This window comes from Sapajus apella, unplaced genomic scaffold (assembly GCF_009761245.1).
Source record: "Sapajus apella isolate SASKATOON/1434 unplaced genomic scaffold, GSC_monkey_1.0 scaffold16, whole genome shotgun sequence".
NCBI lineage: Eukaryota > Metazoa > Chordata > Mammalia > Primates > Cebidae > Sapajus > Sapajus apella.
This window is the reverse complement of record NW_022436956.1, coordinates 12,284,194-12,310,000: the sequence shown is the minus strand read 5'-3', so window position 1 is coordinate 12,310,000 and position 25,807 is coordinate 12,284,194. Positions and strand designations below refer to the sequence as shown.

Sequence of the window (25,807 nt, the reverse complement as noted above, 5' to 3'; positions counted from 1 at the left end):
GACGAGGGAGAAAGGGGTATATAATCGCAGAAAACAGCCGAGAGCCCAATTTCCAGCCTGGGACGCGGTACTGGGCTGGTCCCCGACGCCAAGGACTACGGACGGACGCAAGAAAATGAGCACGGCTGTGACGGGAGGACCAGAGGGAAGGCGGGATGCCCGGCCGCGGGCCGTGCTGGCTCCGCACGGGCCTGGTGGACAGATGGGTTTTGTCCGTCTTCCAGAAACGGATCTCCGAGGCTCGCCGAGAGACTAGAGTTTGAGTCTTCCGGTCCAGGAGGAAACCGCGCTCTGCCCAGCAGTCTCCTCCCCTGCCCACTACCCTCTCCAGCCTGGCGGCTCAGAGCACGTGCGGCCCTGAGCCCAGCTCCCCCTCGTCTCCAATGTCCACCTCGTCCTCCGGCTCGGTCAGCACGAAGGGGCCGGCGGGCAGGCTCAGCCGAGCCTCGGTGGCGGCGACCTCTGAGCCACGGGAACTACCCTCGGGACTTTCTGGCCCGTCTGTTGCTTTGGGTTCGTCTTGGCTTTTCCGCAGTTGCTTTTTATGCTTCATCCGCCGGTTCTGGAACCACGTTTTCACCTGATTTCGGAGAGATAAAAATAAAATCACGTTATTCCTCCAAACTAAGCGATTGCTGGGATTTAGGAAAATGGGTCGCAGTCTATCGATGAAGTATCCAAGAGCAGTGATAGCCTCAACTGCTCGTAAGTTATCGCCTTAGGCCGAATGAGAATCAGTGTAAAGCTTTTAGGAGTGACTGTCCAAAAATAATGATGAGGATTAACATGGGTGGTTAGCAGTTATGCATGTTGTTATTAATTAGAACTACTAGTAGTAAGTGCTGCGTGGGCAAGTCTTTTTACGCTCAGCTGTTGTTCCTCTGATTTGAGACATCTAACCACCTGATCAGCAAGACTCCTGCACGGGAAGATGAGAATTGAATCTCCTAGTTCTCATCAGAGAGAAAATCAGACCAGACCCGGGCTTGGCAGAGCTAATGATTTCACAGCAAGACGCGTTCCGGGTAGAGACTATGAGAGATGGGGAGGAGATGACGGAGTTTTGAGGTTGCAGGAAGATAAAACCGTTCGTCTAGTCGGGACAGGGTAACAGGGAGGGAGATTAAACCGTAGTGTGTGTGTTGGGGTTGGAGCGGGGGTGCATGTGAACATTGGCCAGTGTGAAAGAGATTGAATTAAGAAGGGGGAAAAATTTCCTTGTGTGGGTCTCTCTCAGGACAAGAACTCGCCTAAACTCTTACCATTTACCTCTGACCCGGGGTTCCATGCCTGGCCGAGAGGAGTCAGGAAGGCATAGGAATGAGAGTTCTTAACTCGGAGGTGATGATCAGAGTCACCTGAGGAGTGTTTCCTTCCTCTCCAGAGTCCCTCTCGAGAAATTTTGCTCGGGTAAGTATGATGTGAGGTTTTGAGTTTTTTCTTGTTGTTGTTGTTTTGAGACGGAGTCTCACTCTGTCACCCAGGCTGGGGTGCAGTGAAGCGATCTCGGCTCACTGCAACCTCCACCTCCCCGGTTCAAGCGATTCTCCTGCCTCAGCCTCCCGAGTAGCTGGGACTACGGGCGCCCATCACCAAGCCCGGCTAATTTTTGTATTTTTAGTAGAGACGGGGTTTCACCATATTGGCCAGGCTGGTCTTGAACTCCTGACCTCGTGATCCGCCCGCCTCGGCCTCCCAAAGTGCTAAGATTACAGGCATGAGCCACCGCACCCGATCGGGTAACAGTACTTTTAAGAAGGCTCTTGGGAAAGGCCTAGAGTAAGCGGCAGCGGGATCTATTCCTCCTGGAACTCCACAATGTCTCGAAGGTATTAAAAGTTGAAGGGAGAGAGGAACGAAGCAGAGATCAGGGCCTCCCTCTCCTCCCGCGCACCTGCGTCTCGGACAGGCTGAGGGCCGTGGCCAGCTCCACTCGCTCTGGCGTGGACAGGTAGCGCTGGATCTCGAACCTCTTCTCCAAGCCCGAGAGCTGCGAGTCAGAGAAAACCGTGCGGGCTTTGCGGCGGCGGCAGTGCTTCCCCGGCAGCTCCGCGTGCTGGGGGTGCGGGAACAGCGCTGGGACGGGCATCCCTGCAAAAAGAAGAGCAACCAAGTGGGCAGAGCCGGGATCGCCGGAAAGCAACTTCCGCTCGGCTCCCCACCCCTCCTCTAGTCCCCAGTGCCTCCCTCCGCCGCTCACCTCCACCAGTCTCTTGCTCGCCCCAAAGCCCCTCAAGCCTTTCTCTCAGAAATCCAGGGCAGAGGGGGCAAAAAAGAAAAAGAAAGAAAGAAAGAAAGCCGCAAGAATAGCGCTTGGAGATCTTTATCTGGAAGGCCATCTAGAAATACAAACAACAAACAGTAAATAAAACAGAAAAGAAAATCGGAAGATAGATCCGGAGGCCGTTTAAAAATGTCTTCTTGGAGAGACTTCCGTAGGCTCGGAGTCTTCAGTTGCGCCTGGCGAAGTTTTTTTGCAAATGTCAAATGGCCCAGGAGCACTCCTGTCCCCAGCCCCCACCGTATCCTCCCAGACGCCTGATGACATTCAGTGCTGTTCTGGGGCCAGTAGATGCGTGGAATAATCTTGCCTCCAAACCTCAGTGAAAAACACCTTTCTGTTTCCCAAGCCACCCGCATATCCCTGTAGCCAAAGGGAGCCGAGCAAAACTGCCTTATCCAGAGAAGCCCCAGACGGGAATAGAGTAACATTTCCCACCTCTCACGTCTCCTTGTCTGTTTCGGGGCGCCGGGCTGGGTACCTCACTATCTAATCTGGTCCTCATTCTTTTTCTCATTCTTTCCCTCTGACTCCAAGCCCAGCGAAGCAGAAGAGTTGAGGCGCTTTTCCCTGGCCGGGTCCGGGGAACTTGTCTTTCCTGACCTTTGAAGGTTTGACTCTGTCTGAGACGCACCAAGCAGACAGAAGCTGCCACAAGCAACATTGGCCAATCCCAGGGAAAATAAACAAACATAACAACAAGTAATGCTGGTACCGCGGGCTTTGGCCACTGCGGTATTGGTGGACCACCGGTGCAGCCGAGAATAGACTGTCACCAGCGGGTAGTGAAGCCAGTGCACAGAGTCTGGGTTTTACCACCTTACAAACACTTTTGGCTTTGTTCTGGATTCCAGCGCCCACAAACTGCCTCCTGTCTTACCCCCAGCCCCGGCACCGACCATGGTTGCTTCCACCTCGAAGGCATGAATCTGGATTCAACGAATTATTCTATTCTGGCTGGATTGAAAACGCCAGAGAAAAAACCATGGATGTGGCCTTTCCGAGGGAGACAGAAAAAAATCTGGGTGTGTTTCCCCCACATCCTCCTGTCCCAAACAGACTTTGATAGTCCCTGCTTTTTGCCAGGCCAGAGAAATCAAAATACTTTGGCACCCGGCTCCAGCGACGCTGGCAGCTGGGGCAGAGGAGGGCATCCCAGACTAAGATTGTGAGTTAAATGCTAGATATTGAGGGTGAGGAGGGTTAAAGAGCTGTATTTCTCTACCCGCTTTTTTTTTCCCCTCACCCTTTCTAATCCAGGCTAGCCCAAACCTTTCGTTCTCAGAGAATCCCAAACCTTCATTCCCAGCAGTATCTGCAAATGCTCAGTGTCTGAAAAAGAGAGCTGGCCTGGCCAGAGTTCTTCAAGCTTCTGTGCAGGAAAAGTTGTGTCCATAGGATGGGATGGTCAAGGGTCTCCCTCTGAGAGGGGAAAGGCAGAGAATCAGGATTGAGAGATAGACCAAAGTGGCCAGGAAGATCACGAGCAGGGAGACTGAGCACTGCCCACCAAGAGTACTGTCAAGCCCAAAAGGCTGCCTTTTGACCAGGCACACATCCTCCGCTATAAACAGTGTGGCGGGATCACGAATCAACCTCGTGGGCTGGCATGCCTCTAGGGAGCTTCACAGGCCGTCAGCCATATCCCCAGCCTTCCACTGTCACTTAGAGAAGAAAGCCACCAAGCTAGGCAGAGCCAGTCTGGCCTTTCCATGGCTCCGTCACAGGCTTAGGGTCTGTGCTAGAAGGGCTGCTCTCTCACTGCCCATACCTTGAGGCCTGTTACTTACCCGAGGTGGTGAGGAAATAAGGGTGGTGGTGGTCTCCCTTATGCAGAGGGTGATGGGCGTGAGGAGCCAAGAGGGTGGGTGTGGGCATGAGGGGGTAGCCATAGTCTAGCAGAGGCACCCGAGAGGCCAGAGAGCTGGCGAAATGGTCTGGGGCCACCTCCCTCAGCGGCTTGGGCTTGTGCAGCAGGATGTCCTCGATGAAGAAGGATGTGGGCCTCTGAGAAGACGCCGGGTGTAGAGGAGAGGTGAAGTTGAGATTCATCTTGAGCAGAGCACCTGCCACAGGGCAAGGGCCGGGACGAAGTGGAGGACGCAGGCAGCGTCGCTGCAAGCCTGCTCGAAAGTCGGCAACCACCCTTAAAGGCTTGAATCTTCGCTGCTCTCTCCCGGGCCTTGGCCACCCCGGGCGCTGGAGAGGTAAGAAGACAAGCTCCTGGGTAGGTTGGGTCTCTGGATTGGAAAATTGGCAGCTTGGAGAGGGGAGCCGGGAGCCGGGAGAGCCAATGGCGAGGCTGCCAGAGGCAGAGGGGCGGGTGCGGGGGGCTCGGGGCGGGGCGGGGAGCTGTCCGCGGTGCTGAATACCACCGGCCAAGCCTGGGAACAACAGAGCCCATAGGGCTCTTGTTCTTACCAGGTTTCTCGACCTCAATTTCTGCCCCGTCACTGCAGGGGCTGCTTTGTTCCCAGTCGTTTTTTTAAAAAGAAAGCTAAAAGGAAAAAGTATCTGTGGTCCGGTAAACTCCTCTTTACAGAGAAGGCACTAAAAAGGCCCCAAAGCAATAGGGATAAATCACTTATTTAGGTATTTCGGCCTGGGTGTTAAGAGTTTCCATAATTTTGGTGGCAAAAGGAGAAGGGAGGAAGTGAGGAGAAAGAACATCTGATACTTCAAATTGCTAGGTTCTACTTAAGTTTATGGCTGAGGGATTACTGGATTATTAAAGTAAAGAAAGAAAATGATGGTCATCAAAACCGTCTTTGCCTCAGTTATAGGCAGTGGGCAGGAGGAGGGTTATGTCTACATTTGTCAAGTTATTTGGTCTGTGTAAATATGTCCAGAGCCATCTCTTAGTGCCATCCTCCATGTCCCCTCAAATTTTCTTTACTTTGTTGTCATTTCACTCACACAGCTTGTTATTTCTGCTGTTACTTTTTTCATCCCTAGCCCCCCAAAATAATTGTACTAGGTTTTTGTTTCCCATTCCTTTTCCCAGCCTCTTTCCTTTCATTTCCATCCCTTCCATCTTTTGCTTTTTTTCTGTCTGTCTTTTTCTAATCTGTTACATTCATTTCCTTGGAGTCAATTTGCTAAAATTAGGGTGATCATCTACAACACAGCAGGGGTAATTTCAGCTCGCATCTCCGAAAATTGCTCTAATTATTGATGTTAAACTCAGGGAAATTAAAAGAAGCCACTTCCCTCCCATCTCCCCATTTTTTAAGCTCTAATTTATTGAAATCTAGTCATCATCACAATTCCAATCACTACTGCTAATAGTAAAAGTGTTTTAATAGAGACTGAGTCCTCACAACCCATGCTATTAGATAATTAGAGGAGGTGTTAGAAAGCCAAGTGCTAATCCTGGGGCGCATGGGTAGGATTTCATCTGATCTAGCAGGTAGAACAAATTAATTACCAAAATCAATTAGGCCCCAAACTACAGTGCACCAGGAAGTGGGAGCATTCTATTTCCTACGGATGAAGAGATTGAGAGAAAGGAGGAAGGGATGTTGGCAAGACTTTAAAATAAGATCTTGGCAAGTAGGTATCTAAATGAAATCAGAATGCTTTGACCTGAAGTCCAAAATGTGATTAAAAAAAAAAATTATAATAGTAGTAAAAACTGAAGAGACCCGATTTGGTGGCTCATGTCTGTAGTCCTAGAATGTCTGTAGTCTTAGTACTTTGAGAGGCCAAGGCGGGAGGATTGCTTGCATCCAGGAGTTCGAAACCACCCTGGGCAATATAGTGAGGCCCCATCTCTATTAAACAGAAAGAAAAAGAACTGAAGACCTGAAAGCAGGTGGCTGTGGAGAGGAAGACAATAGACTTTTCAGAGTCCTTCCCTACCACTAAACTCTGGCCCATCCTCCTCAGGGCTGGAGAGAGACGGAGTAGACCGGTGAGGAGGCGCCGAGGCTGTGGTCCACATACAGACGTCCACGTCCACCCCCGCTTCCATTGTGAGCTTACCGCATCGGGAGAGTGGAAATCAAGCCGTTTTGTCTCCCCACCCTACAGGCCAAGTGGCTGTCGAGGGCTGAACGAGTGTACAGCCAGAGTGTGGCCTGTGCCTGCGCGCTTCCTACACTCCAGCCCCACACAGAGCGCAGATTTGCCCCCAGCCTTGGGGTCGGGATTTTAGCTTCATTCTAGGGAGGGGGCCACCTTCTGCCGCAGAAGCAGAAGTGATTATTGAATGTCCTTTTGAGAGCAGGGGCAGTAAAAACGTCTTCCAGTGACCGTTACCTTTGAGCCAAGGCACTACAAACCCTCCCTCAGAACTTACACACCTCTCAAGAGTGTTTGCGGGACTGGGGAGGGAACGGGGTGGGGAGGCTGTGTAGACCGCCTAATCCGTCCTTATCCTCCCCTTGTTTCGTAAGCCTTGGACTCAGCATCCTGCTTTCCCCCAAAGCTAAGGTAATCTCCCCAGGAACTGCTCTCAGGCGGAGAAGCCGGGGACGATGAGGGGCGGGGCGGCTCCTGGCGCCCCCTTTTCTAACCCCGCTCCCGGGGTGACCAGCCAGCCCGAAGCCGGTGCTGCTGCGGGAGAGGGACTCGGGGCCCAGCCGCCCCGCCTCTGCCGGGGCCCCAGGAGGAATCTAAGAAAGGAGAGACGGAGGGAGGAAACAGATTCGCTTCAGGAAGGGGCAGGACCTTCAGGACCGAAGGCGTTTTCTTTTCCTTTCCCTTTCAGCGGCACTGGGAAACAAAGCTCCGAGGCTGAGGGAACACCACGGGCGGCCAGGACAGGAGGAGGCCCTGGGTGCTGGGGGAGGGGGAATAGGGCCTGCGAAGTGAAGGGGATTTCTCAGGGCCGCCGCCTTCTCCGCCTTCTCCGGGGGTGCCCAAAAGAAGAGCCGCAGGGACTCGCCGCAGGCGGGCTGCGGGTTCTGGTGCCAGAGCGCAGGGGCGGGCTGTGCGGGCGCGTCTGGTCCTCCAAAGGTTTCTGATCCTGTCTGGGCCCCGCAGTCCCTTAAAGCTGTGTCCCAAATCCTCCGGGAGATAGCGAGGCCCAGGAAGCTGGAAAGTTTCTCTGCGGTGTGGGCCTCCTGAGCAGAAACACGCGGGGGATTGCCGGGGTTGCAGAAACTTTGGCTGGAGGCGGTGGCAAGCTCGCCTTACTTCCGCGGCGAGGTTAGGGAGGCCCCTCTGAGAGTCAGTGTTCGTATTCAATCTGGTATCTTCTTGTGGCAGGAAACGCGCACCAAAGCCAGCGGCATCACCTTCCTGCCTCCTGAAACGCTAACTCCCACCCCACCCACCAGCAGCAGGCCCCAGGGCTGCCCAGGGAGGGAGTAAATTTTTAGACATTTTTAGACAGCTTGTAAAGGTTGTCTGGGGCAGGAGACAGGGACAGAGAAACAATTTTCTCTTTTAAAAGCAGAGATGTTACATTGCCTGGTTTATCTATAAAGTCTACACCAGTGCTGTCCAATAAAAATATAATGCAAGCCACACTGGTAATTTTAAATTTTCTACTAGTCATATTTTTTAAAAAGCAGGAAGCCACATTTAAAAAGTAGGAGAAAACAGGTGAAATAGTAACGTGTTTCACTGAACCCCAGCATATCAAAAATATGATTTAACATGCAATCAATATAAATATTATCAATGACATTTTTGCATTCCTTTTTCATACTAAATCTTCTAAATCCAGTGTGTATTTTACACTTTCCACACATCTCAGATTCGTCATATTTCAGGTGCTTAACAGCCACACATGGCTGGTGGCTGCTCTGTTGCACAGCACTTTTAGTCAGTTGCCGTAGTCCCCGCTACCCTCTCAAATGTCCATAGATACACACGGAAAATGGAAATCGTTGCTGAAACTAGCCTAGGACACTCTCCAGGCTTGCCCTTCATCCATTCATTATATTAGATTATTCTAAGTATTCATTGAGCACCTACTATATGCCAGGCTCCTTGCCACACATCTTCCCAAGCTCTCCCTAAGTCTTAGGAGATTCAGTAAATGCACCTAAATTATACTTACTTTTGGTTCTTACTTGACTAGAATCTGTCACCCAGGCCAGCAGCCTGTATCTCTCTGCAAAGCGGACACATAAAGCCCAGATCCTGCACAGTGCCCAGAGTAAAGAAATAAAGATCAAATGAAACCACCTCCCCAAAAGTACTCCTGTTTGTAGTTTCAGCTGAAGAATTATTAAAGAAAGAAAAAAGCATGCTTTTCAGAGAGCTAATAATTAAACAGTCCCTCTCTCTTTCATGTCAGCCTCAGCTAAAACGGTTATCTGAGCTGGGACTTAGTTTCCCAAAAAGATAACTCTATTGATGATCAAAGGAAGAGACTGGTTCCATTAGCCAAGTTGCCTATACCGTGGCCTTCAAAATAAAGGGAGAAATGTATTTTAGAAGTATCTGAGTAACACACTTTACTCATAACATTTTGTATTATATTGCTTGTTGTGTGTTGCAACTTACCTTCTATCTGAGTACTTTATTTTAAGCACTACCAAAGTGGATGACATGTCTACAAAAAGAAAGGGACTTGCTGGCTGCTGCTGACAAATGCATCTTCAAAAATAATGTGTTTGCAGTGGAAATGAGGGTGTGAACCCACAAGAGAACAACATGCTTAAGGATGTGGTATTCAAATCACAGTGTTCTTAATGTAAGGAGGACTAAATCCATCCAATTTGCTCCTTTAGGTTGTGTCAGTCTATAGGGTCAAAAACTCATTTTATTTCTCTTGAAGTTCTCTATTCTGCCTCTGATAGCTCAATTCAAAACACGTTTCATGAAGTGATAAAGAGAAAAGAAGTTCTTTGAAGTATGAGAAAATCTATGTTTTTTTTTAATCCTCAAAAAGATATGTGGTGAAATAAGAATGCTCTTTCATCAGTCTTTTCCTAGTATTCCACCAGTTTCTCCATTGGATCTCAAAAGAATAGCCAAATATATTACTGGGAAGAAAATCCAGTAAGGTAACAAACATGCTTTTTGAATATTCTTTTCTTCTATTCTATACCATTCAAATTCTATGAACAGATTTAAAATAAAGTTAGACACAACAAACTTCAAACAATTAAACCAAATTAATATGCATAGTTTTGAAAATAAAAGGACATGAGAGCTATTACCATCATATGTTGAGAGTATCTGGTGTTAGAGATTATAAGACCCTTTCAAACTGTATCATGAGGTACGGAGATGAGCTTCTAAATATTTCTCAAAAGAGCTTTGTGTGTAGAGCTAAATATTAGGTATATTTTGCTGTTTTGTTGGAAGATATTTTTCATGAAGCCAATTGATTTTTATCTTCTAACTCACATTGATAATGCAATCAAGTTATGAACAAAAAAATGGAAGGTACAAATCTTGTCACTCTAAAGGGATCATAATGTATTTGTCTTACAATGATCAACTGATAAAAAACCTTAAAAGGAAACAGAGGCCAGGCGCAGTGGCTCACGCCTGTAATCCCAACACTTTGGGAGGCTGAGGCAGGTGGACCACCAGGTCTCGGGATAGGCCAACATAGTGAAACCTGATCTCTATTAAAAATACAAAAATCAGCTGAGGATGGTGGTGTGTCCCTGTAATCCCACTACTCAGGAAGCTGAGGCAGGAGAATCGCTGGAACCAGGGAGTCAGAGGTTGCAGTGAGCAGAGATGGCTCCATTGCACTCCAGCCTGGTGACAGAGTGAGACTCTGTCTCAAAAAAGAAAAAAAAAGAAAGAAACAGAAGGAAAAAATATTGAAAAAATAATTTTAAGCAAATTAAAATAGGAAAGAGCATTCCATGTATAAAATAAAAGCTTAGAATAAAAGAAAACATTGATAAAATTAACATTATTAATTTTTTAAAATTCTGTATGGCAAAAATTATTTCAACCAAAATAAATAAGAGAATAAACTGGGAAAAAGTATTTGCAGTGCATTACAAACACAAGGGTAATTTGATATATATAAAAAGTTTCTACAAATCAACCAGGTAAAAACTGAAGAACATGATTTTAAATGGGCAAAGGATAAGAAGAAACAGTTCACAAAAAAGAAACTATAAGTGACTCTTTAATATTTGAAAAGATGCAGATAATAAAACTAACACAAATTTAACTTCACTGTGAGAACATCTTTCATCTATAGAATTAAAAAACCAAAAAATCTAATTACCCACTCTGTAAATCTGTGGAGAAAGAATAACTCTCACATATTGATGCAAAGAATATAAATTTGCACAACCTCTATGGGGAACAATTTGATAATGTCTATGAAAATTACAAATGCACATTGAAATTTATGCAACATATATACTTTGCACATCACAGCTAAATTATACACACTCAAAAGAGGAGATTTCAGAGATATTAAGCAAAAAAAGCAAAATACAGAAAGGTAATATTTCTGAAGTGGGAGAAAATAACACACATTTGATTGTGTATGCATACCACTGGAAGGAAACATAAGAAACTCACAACATTAGTTATCTCTAGAGTCTAAAGCATTGGGCACTTGATGAGAAGGAAATTTTTTTCCCCTGTATACCCTTTCAAGTACAAGTCATGTAAATGTAATATTTATTTGTAAATAAATAATATTAAATTTTTAAACATTGAAACACGATGGGAAAAAGAATGATTTTGCTTCAGTATAAAAACGTCCAAATCAAATTCACTAAATTTTTAAATTATGACTTTAGCTTTTCTCCATAAGTTACTGAGCCCAAATTGTACATAGTTCTGTTTGACATTTGCCCATGAGGGACATCAAACTTTTATTTCTCAGTAAAGATTATGCAACTGTTGTTTACTTTTTTTTTTTTTTTTTTTTTTTTGAGACCAAGTCTGTCTCTGTTGCCCAGGCGGGAGTGTAGTGGCGTGATGTCAGCTCACTGCAACCTCTGCCTCCCAGGTTCAAGCTGTTCTCATGTCTCAGCCTCCTGAGTAGCTGGGACTACAGGCATGTGCCACCACACCAACTAATTTTTGTATTTTTAGTAGAGATGGGGTTTCTCTATGTTGGCCAGGCTGGTCTCGAACTCCTGACCTCAGGTGATCCACCCACCTCAGCCTCCCAAAGTGCTGGGATTACAGGAGTGAGCCTACCTAAAGAAAAATCTTTAAAGAATGCTGCCAGGCACAGTGGCTCATGCCTGTAATCCCAGCACTTTGGGATGCTGAGGCAGGCGGATCCTGAAGTGAGGAATTTGAGACCATCCTGATCAACATGGTGAAATCCTGTCTCCACTAAAAATACAAAAATTAGCCGGATGTGGTGGTGCTTGCCTGTAATCCCAATTACTCAGGAGGCTAAGACAGGAGAATCCCTTGAAACAGAGAAGCAGAGGGCGCAGTGAGCCGAGATCGCACCACGGCACTCCAGCCTGGGTGACAGAGCGAGACTCTGTCTCAAAAAAAAAAGAAGAAAAAAAAAAAAAGAAAAAAGAATGACTTTCACTATTATGACGAGGCTTTTTAAATGAGGTAGAGTTCTTGCATTTACATTATACATCAAATATTTTGCTCTGCCTTCTTATTTGAGTATCATCACTTTTCTATTTTTACAGATAACGAAGTAGGGGAGTCACTTAGGTAGAGTCGTGAGCTCGAGATTACACAGTTGGTATGCCAGGATTTGAACTCAGGTTCATCTGACCTCAGAGTTCATATTTTGTTCATTCCACACATCATTTTTTAAAAATAAACAAATAAAGCAAGAATCGAGTTTGGTTATTTCTCCTCTTTTTTTTTTTTTTTTTTTTTTGAGACGGAGTTTCGCTCTTGTTACCCAGGCTGGAGTGCAATGGCGCGATATCGGCTCACTGCAACCTCCGCCTCCTGGGTTCAGGCAATTCTCCTGCCTCAGCCTCCCGAGTAGCCGGGACTACAGGCATGTGCCACCATGCCCAGCTGATTTTTTGTATTTTTAGTAGAGACGGGGTTTCACCATGTTGACCAGGATGGTCTCGATCTCTTGACCTCGTGATCCACCCGCCTCGGCCTCCCAAAGTGCTGGGATTACAGGCGTGAGCCACCGCGCCCGGCCTTATTTCTCCTCTTGAAAGCAACTTGAAACTACAACCTTTGATTCAAGAGGCCAGTTTCCCCAATTCTTCTTCTTCTCATTGGATGGTTTTGTAAACTCATATCATGACTCGCACTAACTAGAACCTAAATACCAGAAAGGTTGTTTTTAAGTTTCACTTTGGAATGTGTGTGTGTGTGTGTACATATATTTGGAATAGGTGTGCGTGTGGTGTGTGTGCGTATATATGTGTGTGTGTGTGTGTGTGTACATACATGTACATACCAAAGTCAAAACCTCAAGATATCCTTTCTACTCACACAGATACACACACGTGTCTATCTATCTATCATCTATCTATCTATCTATCTATCATCTACCTATCCTTACCATTTTACATCAATGTGATGAGGGCAGTATATATTACCAGTGGTGAATAGAACCAAGTCTGGAGTCGGAGCTAAGTTAGAGATCTGTCTCCATCACCATGATATACTAGCTATCTGACTTTGAAAATGTTAACCTTTCTAAGCCCTGTTGTCCTCATTTGTAAAATGAATATAATAACATTTCTTGTCTTGTAGGATAGTTTTGAGAAGTAATTGAGGTAACGTATGTAAAGCATTTTGCGCAGCACCTGGCACACAGCCAATGCTCAATAAGTAGCGCTGCTGCTGTTGCTGCTGCTGCTGGTGCTGATAGTGGTGATGCTGGTAGTAGTGGTGGTGGTGGTGATGGTAGTGATGGTATGGTGATGGTGATGTTGGCGGTGGTGATGGTGGTGGTGGTGGTGATGGTTTTGGCTGTGATGGTGGTAGTACTGGTGGTAGTGTTGATGGTAGTGATGGTAATGATGGTGATGGTGATGTTGGTGGTGGTGATGGTGGTGGTGGTGATGGTTTTGGCCGTGATGGTGGTTGTAGCGGTGGTGGTGATGGTGGCCTGACTGACCAATAAAAACAAGCCAAATGATCAATACTGAAACTCTAGAGCTACCATGGACATGAATGATTAATTAATCTAACATAATGTTGCTATATATAATTCTTGAAAGAGTCATGGAAAGAAAAAAAGTACTAAGAAGGAGGTGATAAGCAATAAGGAGTGTTTCCTGGCTAGGAGTGCGGAATCTCTACTCGGGTCTAGAAGATAGCTTAAAGATGACTTTAAACACCTTCCTAGGCCGGGCGAGGTGACTCGCACCTGTAATCCCAGCACTTTGGGAAGCCGAGGCTGAAAGTTCAAGACCAACCTGGCCAACATGGCAAAACCCCATCTCTACTAAAAATACACAAAAGCCAGGCATAGTGGTTTACACTTGTATTCCCAGCACTTTGGGAGGCCGAGGTGAACGGATCACCTGAGGTCATGAGTTCAAGACCAGCCTTGCCAACACGATAAAACCCCTTCCTCTACTAAAAATACAGAAAAATTAGCCAGGCATGGTGATGCATGCCTGTAGTCCCAGCTACTCGGGAGGCTGAGGCAGTAGAATCTCCTGAGCCCTGGAAGTGGAGGTTGCAGTGAGCTGAGATCACACCACTGCACTCCAGCTTAGGTGACGAAGTGAGACTCTGTCTCAAAAAAAAAAAAAAAAATTAGCCAGTCATGGTGGTGGGCACCTGCAATCCCAGCTACTCGGGTAAGGCAGGAGAATTTCTTGAACCTGGGAGGCGGAGTCTGCAGTGAGCCGAGATTGTGTCATTGCACTCTAGCCTGGTGACTAGTGAAACTCCATCTCAAAACAAACAAACAAACAAAAAAAGAAACACATCTTCCTATTGGATGACTGCAATTTTTGTGTTTCTACTTTTCCTCAGCCAGAGGTAGAAAACATTAGGTTAGAAAATACTTGAAGATCAGTGCCAAGTCTGTTTTCTTCTGGGTGTGTGGGAGACAGGAAACTAATCAGGCAAAGACCATTTATTGAGTGTCAACCATGCACTAAGCTCTCCAGGAAGTGGTTTGGAGAGATAAGGAGGAGAAGTACAGGGAACAAGTAAACACAGGAAAAGTAGAAGGCTTACATTACCTGTGAATACATACACACACAACCCTAAATCCACGCAGCCAGAAATGCAAAACAAAGAAATAAACAAACAAGGGCTTCTCTGTGCATTTAACTCAATCAGTAAAATAATTCATCACTAAAGTGATACAGACTCAGTTGTCTTTGTAATTCAGATAAGAAATGAATGATAGTGGAAAATAGTGAATCCAAGAGCTCTATGCTTTATGTACTCATATCTGCAAACATTCATTAAACATGTACTTTTGTAAAAAAGTGAGTATGCACTTGGAGTTTTTTTTCTCACAAGTGTATATTTTGCTTCCACATTTAGGTCAATGGTTTAATTTTATCTACTGTTTTAATATTTTCCAATACACAATATTGAACTCTCTCAAAATTGACAAGTAAATATATCTGGGATTGACTGCAGTAGTATTTGACAGTCTCAGGTAAAAGAATAATTTAGTGTTGGTTGCCAGATCTTTCTCTGTTGGTTTGAAAGTGAGCAGCTCCTCGGGATAGTGTGGCAGTACCCTATGTTGCTATTTTTTTTTACTACTACGTGGTTTTATGGAGTAAAGGAGAAACAATGGGCTGACCGGGCACGGTGGCTCACGCCTGTAATCCCAGTACTTTGGGAGGCCGAGGCGGGTGGATCACGAGGTCAAGAGATCAAGACCATCCTGGTCAACATGGTGATAACCCCGTCTCTACTAAAAATACAAAAAATTAGCTGGGCATGGTGGCACATGCCTGTAATCCCAGCTACTCAGGAGGCTGAGGCAGGGGAATTGCCTGAACCCAGGACGCGGAGGTTGCGGTGAGCCGAGATTGCGCCATTGCACTCCAGCCTGGGTAACAAGAGTGAAACTCCGTCTCAAAAAAAAAAAAAAAAACAAAAAACAAAAAACAATGGGCTGGCAAATGTAGGAAAAGCTCTTCAAAACTGAGCTAAAATATGACTTCCATTTTGTATTCTGGAGTATTAACCTTTCAAAGCTCAATTTTTACTAGTTGCTTTCATATGTCTTCTTCCTGCAAAGAACTTCCCTATCACCTTTCCTTCTACGTAGATAACTTCCATCCAAATCTAGGTCCACTTTATTCCCTTCTTCCTTGGAAAATGACTCCTGCCCACAGTACTTCATCACCATAGTATTAGCAAATGGACAACTCATTGGGTTTTTGGTGTAGGCTAAATACTGTATTGATATGTTTTCTCTTTTTATAGCCATGTTCTGTTTTCCCAATTAGAGTGTGTATTATTGTTTCTATGGGTAATAGATTCAAATAATTCAAAAGTCAAAAGTTATAAAAAGTTACGAAGTGATATATCTTCCCCTTTCCCCCTCTTCCAGCACCCAATTCACCTTCTGGAGACAACCATTGTTATCATTTTCTTGGCATCTTTCTGGAGATATTATAAGTATATTTTAAGCAGATCATGAGGGAGGCAGCTGTATGTGTGTGAGTGTATATTCCTCATGCATATGCACATTCTTTCTACCTCTTTTTCCATAAAGGATAACATACTGCCTAGTCTTTTGCACATTTTTTTTTTCTTAACAACTTGTAAAAAAATGGATGAATCATGATCTATTAACTATTTCCCATTTGACAATAAGAAGATATTTAGAATGTTTCTAATCTTTTGCTATTACAGACAATGCTGTAATAAATCATCATACACATAATTTATTTTGGAAATGGACAAGTATATCTGTAGGAATTCTTTGAAGATTAATTGCTGAATCAAATTTGTAATTTTGATAGACTTTGCCAAGCTGTTCTCTATAGAGGTAATGTAAATGTATACTCCTATCTGTGGCATATTAGAGTCCCAGGTAATTCTCATGCAAATGATTTAAGAACACTCTTGTTTTTCTAGATCACTTAACACTTGTGAGCCTTAGTTATTATCTGCAAGATGGGAATGTCATCTACCTCAGAGGCCTATTGTGGGGACTATTTTGTGGTGAAAATATGCAAAAAAGCTGTAAAAACTGTCCAACAAGATGAGAATGTTAATTATTATTAAGAATAATAGCTTCAGCTGGGCTCGGTGGCTCATGCCTGTAATCCTAGCACTTTGGAAGGCCAAGGCGGGCAGATCACTTGAGGACAGGAGTTCAAGAGCAGCCTGGCCGATGTTGTGAAACCCCGTCTCTAATAAAAATACAAAAATTAGCCAGGCATGGTGGCATACGCTTGTAATCCCAGCTACTTGGGAGGCTGAAGGAGGAGAATCGCTTGAACCCAGGAGGTAGAGGTTACAGTGAGCCAAGATCATGCCATTGCACTCCAGTCTGGGTGACAAGAGCAAAACTCCATCTCAAAAAGAAAAAAAAAAGAATAATAGCTTCTAGCACTTACTCATAATGGGCATTGTATTAGGTGCTTTAATTATGTTCTCCTTAATCCACACTGCAAAGTAACCGTAGTTAGTTCAGTTTTGCATTTCAGGAAACTAAAGCTCAGAGAGGAGACTTACAGGGCTACATAGCTGGCAAGTGGCAGAAAAGGTATTCAAATCCAGGCTTGCACAGTTCCAGAGACTGGGCTCTTCCTACAGACCTGCATTTTGACTAATAATTTCTGTAAACTACTATTATTGCTTTAATTTTAATATATTTTTATTCATGTTATCTATCAAGTATAATGAGCGAGTCATGTCTTCATGCAGGATATGGGACTACAGCTGGACCATCAGGGATTGCTGGAATTTGGGCAGGTGAAATGGAAGTTGATAAAACGGTTCCAGCTAAGAATAGCATGCACAAGCGCTCAGAGGTGGGATAGAACATGTTGTGTTTGTAGGATACTGAGATTGGATTAAGTAGAGTGGATACTTTGAAAAGTATTTGGAAGTGTGCTCAGGATCTTATTAATGAGTATTTTGAAAAATAGAAGACTGTTCTTAATATTGAGGACAATAAAGTGGGGGTAGAGGCCAATGAAGGTTTTTTTCTTGAGCAGAGCTGTGGCCATGAATGATAGTTTTAGGAAATTTTATTTGAGTCTGTATGCATTAGGAATTAGAGGAAAGTCACTGGAAAATCCAGAAAGTAAATTATTGGGGTTTCCAGATGTAAGTCTATTCAACAATTCAGTCAACAACCAACCATTCATTCATTAATTCAACAAATATTCATTAGTCACTTTCTGTGGATGTCAGCCACAGCAGTATTAGCTGAGAAGATGTAAATACAACATGGTCTCTGCTTTAATGCTTTTAAACCTCATGATAATGGCATGATCTTAAGTGCCATCAGTCTCTTTGTTTCTCTTTTGCCATTCCCTTCGATTCTTCCTTCACTAGCCAGAGAGATCATTCAAAAACGAAAATCTAATTATATCAATCCAAGTTTAAAATCCTTTGGTAGTATGTTACGTACATTTTATGACAATAATTTGTAAAAGCCTTTAGTAGTTTTCCAGTGCTCTAAACTCTTTCACATGTCATATTCTCTCTTATCTTTGAGTCTTATTTAGTATATGCTTCCCCCTCTTCCAGGAATATTTACTGTTCTAGCTACCTCTCACTCCAACACCGGCTTACTTTTACACAGTTTTCAGCTAAAACATCACTTTTAAAAAGGAAAAATAATCACTTCTTCCAGGAAGCCTTTCTTGACGCCACCAGGTCGGCTAGGTGCCATTCCTCTGTGCTACCACACACTTCTGATATCATCATGCTTTTTTCACCATACTGTAACTACCTCTTTAACTGTCTTCCTCTTTAGGCTGCAAACTCTATGTAAGGCGGACCAGGAAGGTCTCAGGCATCTAGTGCAACGTCTGGCACATGGTAAAGTCTCAATAAATATTGACTAACTGAGTGAATGAGAGAATAAATAAATAAATGTATAGGTGAAATAGTCACTCAAATGATCCAGCCTAGAAGATTTTACTTTGCTTCGGAAAGAAGCAAGTGTTTTCCATCATTTATAAAATGACATGAAGGCTAATCAATCTCTGGTCACCTTTCCAATTCCATATCAAATGGGGCAGAAATCCTAGGCGGCAATGGAGTTGGAATGACTGGTCATCAGATCACAAGCTGTGGGGGGGTGGTTGCTATGACAATCTTTAAGCGTATTAAACACCAAAAAGCTGCAGTGCACAGGAAAAACTCAGGTTCAAGTGGGTGGAAGATCTGCAGGCTTCAACTATCTGGTTTATACAGTTATTTGTTTTTTTTTTTTAAAGAATCCTAGAAATGCCAAAGCTGGTAGCGTCTTGGAGACTTTTTCTCTTTCTATTCCTCCAGGTATAAGTAGGTTCGAGAAAAGGCACGGGATTTTTCCAAAGTCGCTCAGGAAATTAGGAACAAAGCTGAAGTTAGGAAACCCAAGCCTCCCCATATCCAGTGAAATGTTAGCATCTCTTGATTTCTAAACATGCTGGACCCTTTCACAAATGTATCAATTGAAAGTAGGTTTGCAGGCTGCGTGTGGTGGCTCATGCCTGTAATCCCAGCACTTGGGGAGGCCAAGGTGGGCAGATCACTTGAGGTCTGGAGTTTGAGACCAGCATGGCCAATATGGTGAAGCCCTGTCTCTACTGAAATACAAAAATTAGCTGGGCTTGGTGGCAGGCGCCTGTAATCCCAGCTACTTGGGAGGCTGAGGCAGGAGAATCACTTGAACCCGGGAGGCAGAGGTTGCAGTGAGCCAAGATTATACCACTGCACTCCAGCCTAGGTGACAGAGTGACTCCGTCTCAAAAAAAAAAAAAAAAGAGTAGGTTTGCATAGTTTCTCATTATGTTAGATTTTTAAATTTAGTCACTGAATACTTGCATTCATTCATTTATTCATTCACTCTTCAACCAGTATTTACCGAATATTGCTATACATCTTACACTACTAGGTGCTGCAGATAGAGAGCTCTCTAATGCAGGATCCCTGACCCTCATTTGATTTGGGCCATGAAATGGGGGAAACTGAATTTTTTCTTGGTGCCAAACGATCACCCTACAGATTACTTGCTGTTATAAAAAATGAACTATAACTTTTATATGGAGCGACCAGGCTGTCCCCATTTTAACCCAGTGATACACATTGGCATCGCAAATGGTGAGACAACTACACATTATCTGTGCCCCCTACTGTCGTGCTAACTGAAGTACTTGTAAAGTGTTGGTACCAAAATGTTTAATCTGAATCCAGTCAGGTTAAGACCTAACTTGAAGTTAAGGAAAAGAAAAAAGATAGAAGAGCAAGCTAAACTACACTGCATGGAAACTGTCAGACAAATCCAAAGGGTCCGACAGTCTATGGGGGCAATTCCCCGTTTCCCTCAGTGAGGAAATGTCAATAGGAAAATTTTATTGTATTCATTTAATTTATTTATTTATTTATTTGAGACTAAGTCTCACTCTATCTCCCAGTCTAGAAAGCAGTGGTGTGATCTTGGCTCACTGCAACCTCCGCCTCCTAGGTTCAAGTGATTCTCCTGCTCAGCCTCCCATGTAGCTGGCATTACAGGAATGTGCCACCACTCCCATGTAGTTGGGATTACAGAATATGTCATCTACCGGCCTTAGTCTCCCAAAGCGTTGACAGGTATGAGCCACCGTGCCCGGCCTAGGAAAATTAAAAAAAATTAAGTGGGGCAGGAGATCCAAAATTATGAGGGTGGCAGATAGCCTGAGGTTAGGAGTTCGAGACCAGCCTAACCAACATGGAGAAACCCCGTCTCCACTAAAAGCACAAAATTATCTGGGCATGGTGGCGCATGCCTGTTATCCCAGCTACTCAGGAGTCTGAGGCAGGAGAATCATTTGAACCCAGGAGGCAGAGGTTGCAGTGAGCTGAAATCGTGCCATTGCACTCCAGCCTGGGCAACAGGAGCAAAGCTCCATCTCAAAAAAAAAAAAAAAAAAAAAATTAAGTGATGACTAAAGACTTAGACAAATTAAACACTGTTTGTGGTCCTTGATTGGATCCCGCTTTGAACAGACCAACAATAAAAGATGCTTTTGAGAAATGGGTAAATTTGAAAATGGACTGGGTATTCAATGGTGGTGTTAAGGAATCATTGTTAATTTTGTTAGATGTGATAATAACATTGTGGTTATATAGAGGAAATGTCCAAAAATGTAGGTGTGGCAGGGTGCAGTGGCTCATGCCTGTAATCATCACACTTTGGGGGGCCAAGGTGGGAGAATCACTTGAGCTCAGCAGTGCGAGAACAGCCTGGATAACATAGCAAGACTCCGTCTCTACGAAACATTAAACAAATTAGCCCAGTATGGTAGCAGATGCCTGTAGTCCCAGCTACTCAGGAGGCTAAGGTGGGAGGATTGCTTCAGCCCAAAATGTTGAGGCTGTAGTGAGCGAAGATCATACTAACTGCACTCCAGCCTTGGAGACAGAGTGAGACTCTGTCTCAAAAATAAATAAATAAATAGATAAAAAAGAGGTGCATTCTTAATTAAGGTGAAACTCTTGAAATCAGGATTTACTGTAAGTAAACCTCAGTGGGGAAAAGATAAATATGACAAAAGTCCTGAGGTGGGCAAAGAATAGTTTATGGAAAAGGTGACACTCAGATGAATAGAATGGCAATGTGCATTGGCAGAGCCAGGTGCTGGTAACTATGGAATAATCAAGACTGTTGCCAATTTGAAAACTTACTCCCTGGCCGGGCATGGTGGCTCATGCCTGTAATCCCAGCACTTTGGGAGACCGAGGCGGGTGGATCACCTGAGGTCAGGAGTTCAAGACCAGCCTGGCCAACATAGTGAAACCCCATCTCTATTAAAAATACAAAAAATTAGCCAGGTGTGGTTGCGCGTGATGCTACTTAGGAGGCTGAGGCAGGAGGATCGCTTGAACCTGGGAGGCAGAGGTTGCAATAAGCCGAGATCACACCACTGCACTCCAGCCTAGGCAATAGAGTGAGACTCCATCTCAAAAAAACAAAACAAAACAAAACAAAACAAAACAAAAACTCCCCTCCCACTGTGGGCTGCAGGAGGGAACCAGGCAAATCTAGCCCTCAGAGATACCAGGCCTCATAGTTTCATTTGATATTAAGTCCACTCGCTATTGGTCTGTGGGTGAACCCTGAGCCTGACCTCCTGCTGCGCACCACCGAAAGCTCTCAGCCAAATAAAGCAAAGCTAATTACAAACACAAAGGGATGCTCATTTGCAAAGAAATGACCTGCAGCTACTTGTTGCACCAGTCAGAGGCCATCTCAGTCCAACCCAATTAGCGCTTTCCCAAGAGATTCCTTTGACCCCGCTCCCACCACAACAGCAAGTTGTAGTTCCACCTCCAGCAAAACGACCCAGAAGCCTTTGAAAGGCAGTCTCAAGCGCAGCGTTGACCATTTTACCTAACCTTACCCCTTAAGAACAAATTCAGTGAGTCTACATCCAACAAAACAACAGCCAAATGGATGAGGTTGCCATTTATAAGCTCTGACTAATGCAGCTCCTGATTTCCCTTCCAAATTAAATGCCTTTCGCTTAGTACATTTTCAAGAGACGTTACTCATCTGCTCGATTAATGAGTTTGCTGTGAAAGCGTACTTTGGTAGCAATTTGAAACAAAAGCACCTTAACGTGACTGAGGCTTTGCTTCCCGTTCTCTTTCCATCTCAGCCTCTCTTCCTCCCTCTCCCTCCCCAGGGCAAATGCATCACTGATGTAAGGGTGGGGAAGCTGGAGTCGCCAAGGGTTCTCTTCTGTGTCACTACACTACATTAGGAATAAAACCTTCCACTTAAACACTTAAATGAAAACATCGAGAAACTAATTTACTATTTGCAATCACATGACTTAACCGAAGCTGCCTTAATTTCCTTCCCATTTTGCTTCAAATTCAATGTGAGCGCACCCTAGATTGGTCTATGAAAAGGCTGTCTTCGAATCACAACACTTAAGGCCTCTTTCATTTTCTTTTTGATTAAATAATTGAAATTCCTGTCAGGGCCTGCACTTTACTGACGCACAGATTTGGTGTGTGAGGATAAAGACCACTTTTTGTTTGCTGCCTGGGTCTTAAAAGCCAGCGGGCTTTACTTCATTGAAGGCCTGATCAAAATGGACCCATGCTATTCACCCATTTCGCAGAAATTTCCTGCATCCATTAAGTGATTGTTTGAAGACAAATTACAGAAAGCATATCCTCTCATTTAGCCGTCCTTGTTCACCCAGAGGCCCCTGCCTGCTGAAAGGGGCCCAGTGACTCCAATGCCAACTTTATCCATTAGGAAAACAAAACCGAAGACTCACATGTACATACACAAAATACACAAATACTGGAAAGAATTACTGTAGTAAGTCACAGAAAATTTGATTTGCTTCAACTAAAAAACCTGAGGGTAACCCGAGGCCATCCCATGATGGGCCATGGGAGAGAAGTCCAGGTAGATGTCATGACCCTGTATCACCATGGGCCTCTAAGCTCCTGGCCATCAAGGTAAGTGGATCTTAAAGGAAACACGGAGAGGTCTTCACTTCGATGAGAAGCTGAACTCTCCCTTCTCCAGCCCCATCATGGGATAAGGAGTTGTTGAATTGGGTAGCTACAGGTATTTATGTGGCTCTGCCCTTTGACACTGGTCTCTAACACCTGTACAGTCTTAGAATGTGTTGTCTGCGTTTGAATGCAAATCATGTGTTCTCCTTAATGAAGCTTATCATCAGACACTCCAGAATATATCTCCCAGCTCTACCGGGTCGTGTGTCCTTGGGCATATTCTCTGTGGCCTCTCAGAGCCTCTGTCTCATCTGTAAAACGGGGTCATAAATAAATAGCCCCTGCCGTTTGACAGGATGGCTGGGAGCTTTGAATGAGACAATGTGTGGAAAGCGGTTAGGGCAACATCTGGCCCATGGTAAGTGCTTAATGAAAATTAGGCGATACTGCTGCTATGTGCTCATGTATCTTTACGTGCGAATCTCCATGTGGACCATGTTCACATTCCCTCAAGTAGTGCACTTACAGAGGATGATCTTGGCCACATTCTCCCCATTGGAAAACAAAAACCCGCCTGGGTACAGGAGAGCCTATATTGTATATAACACATGCGTGCACACACATGATAATATTCTAGCAAAAAGAGGGCTTAAAAGAAATCTGGCCCAACCTCTACCCAAAGTGGGCCTCCCATCAAAGGCATGTAAGGCAGTTTAATGCCTTCCTCATAGGACACCTTAATTTACCTCCATGTAACCTCTACTGCTGATTTCCTATTCAGATCTCTGAACTCATGGAAGAAAGTTCACTGCCACAGAAAAGCCTTTCCAATATTAAGAAAATAAAACAGTTGGGTGTGGTGGCTCACACTTGTAATCCCAGCACTATGGGAGGCCAAGGTAGGTGGATCACAAGGTCAGGAGTTTGAGACCAGCCTAGCCAACATAGTGAAACCCCATCTCTACTACAAATACAAAAATTAGGCAGGTATGGTGGCTCACACCTGTAATCCCAGCTACTCAGGAGGCTGAGGCAGGAGAATCGCTTGAACCCAGGACGCAAGGGTTGCATTGAGCTGAGATCACACCACTGCATTCCAGTCTGGGCGACAGAGAAAGACTCTGTCTCAAAAAAGCAAAACAAACAAACAAACGAGTATGATATGGTTTGGATCTGTGTCCCCGCACAAATCTCATGTCAAACTGTAATCCCTAATGTTGTAGGTGGGTCCCACTGGGAGGTAGATTTCTCATGGATACTTTAGCACCATCCCCCTTGGTACTGGCATTGCAATAGTGGGTTCCCCTGAGGTCTGGTCACTTAAAAGTAGGTAGAACCTCCTCCCCCCCATAACCTTGCTCCTGCTCCTGACATGTAAGACAAAGCTCCTGCTTTGCCTTCTGCCATGATTGGAAGCTTCCTGCGGCCTTCTAGAAGCAGAAGCCGCTATGCCTCCTGTACAGCCTGCAGAACCATGAGCCATTAAACCTCATTTCTTTATAAATTACCCAGTCTCAGGTATTTCTTTACAGCAATGTGAGAACAGGCTAACGCAGAGTTCATGCCTTCAGTGCCAAACAGAAAGATGCTGGCATCAGCCACTGTTTTTATTATCACTTCTTCTTTGTAGTAGCAATAGTGATTGAGGTAGAATTCCATCATGAATGAAGAAAATTGAATTCATTATCAAGGTCAGATTTGCGAATGTACTACAGACAGCTACAGGAGGTGAGTTGGGAAGGTCATGTTTAAGAGCAGGTGTTTAGATGGAAGAGCCAAACTCTGGAAGAAGGAAGAGAACTCCCTAATGGCAGTCACCAGCAATGATGAAAACATACCCCTGCTTGGAGGCCAAGGGAGAGACGTGATGTCTTTTTTTTTTTTTTTTTATTTGAGATGGAGTTTTGCTCTGTCACCCAGGCTGGAGTGCAATGGCTCCATCTCGGCTCACTGCAGCATCTGCCTCCCAGGGTCAAGCAATTCTCCCGCCTCAGCTGCCCGAGTATGAGACAAGGATCCTGGCCTTCTCATTTCCACATTCAGGATCTTGGTGGCCGGGAGAGCTAATAGAACAGTCTTCTAGCCTGGACTTTCAACTCCTACCAGAGCCCCTGCTGCTCCTACCTTGCTCTTACCTCTTTTTTTTTTTAAGGCAGAGTCTCGCTCTGTCACCTAAGCTGTTCAGCAGTGGCGCCATCTCAGCTCACTGCAACCTCCCACTCGCAGGTTCAAGTGATTCTCCTGCCTCAGCCTCCCACATAGCTGGGAGTTGCCCACCTCCACACCTGGCTAATTTTTGTATTTTTATTAGAGACGGGGTTTTGCCATGTTGGCCAGGCTGGTCTCGAATTGCTGACTTCAGGTGATCTGTCCATCTCGGCCTCCCAAAGTGCTGGGATTACAGGCATGAGCCACCGTGTCCTGATGCTCTTACCTCTTTCTTGAGCTCTTTCTCTGGTATAATCTATCAGTGTTTCAACATTTTATTTTCATTTCTAAGCCTGCTGGACAGCCAGGAAGGAAGAGATATTAGCCATGCAAACTTGTTACCCTGAACTACCAGGGCATATACTTTGGGCAAAATAGCAAGGATGATTTTGAAGAGTTGGAACTCAAATAATTTAGGGGGAAATACAAGCAAGGTTGCTCTTGCAAGGCCATGGAGAATATACTTCTGGCCTTTACTACTCTGAACAGACTGACTCTGAGTTGTCCAATGAACAGATCCAGGGATAGAAGCAGAAGAGCTGGTTTTGGTCCTCAAGACATTGCTGCCTTCCCAGGTGACTTCCTGCAGCTGTTTCTCTCTGTGTGAAATGAACTTAGCCTCTGAGGCCTGCTACAATGATTGGCAGATCAAACAGTGTTTGGGAACATGTCCAGGGTTACCAGTGAATTGGAGAAAAAGCAGGCAAAGCAAGGTGATTTAGAAAATGCCACTTTACCTGTTGAACCAAAGAGCCAGAAGTTGAACTCCCAGAAATCAGACTCAGATTAACCCATGGTGTACAGTAAATATTACAATTCATTTCTCATGTAAGCCACGAACTCTTGTCCCTAGGAGAATTCAGATTG

At 44.7% G+C, this 25,807-nt stretch overlaps 1 protein-coding gene across 1 annotated transcript; it reads right to left on the bottom strand.

Moving 5' to 3' along the window:
* Positions 1 to 176: 176 nt before the first annotated feature.
* On the bottom strand, positions 177 to 4,492 carry BSX (brain specific homeobox). The gene is made up of 3 exons (XM_032284896.1): positions 4,072 to 4,492; positions 1,895 to 2,091; positions 177 to 580 (listed from the first exon to the last, which is right to left on the bottom strand). Exons 1-3 carry the CDS (start codon positions 4,331 to 4,333, stop codon positions 341 to 343), a joined length of 699 nt encoding a protein of 232 aa, XP_032140787.1. The 5' UTR covers positions 4,334 to 4,492; the 3' UTR covers positions 177 to 340.
* Positions 4,493 to 25,807: the final 21,315 nt, after the last annotated feature.

Coding starts and splice junctions, on each gene's coding strand:
- BSX (XM_032284896.1), bottom strand. CDS start 4,333: ATGAATCTCAACTTCACCTCTCCTCTACACCCGGCGTCTTCTCAGAGG. Junction 2,092..4,071: donor TTATTTCCTCACCACCTCGG/GTAAGTAACAGG, acceptor TTCTTTTTGCAG/GGATGCCCGTCCCAGCGCTG. Junction 581..1,894: donor TCAGCCTGTCCGAGACGCAG/GTGCGCGGGAGG, acceptor CTCCGAAATCAG/GTGAAAACGTGGTTCCAGAA.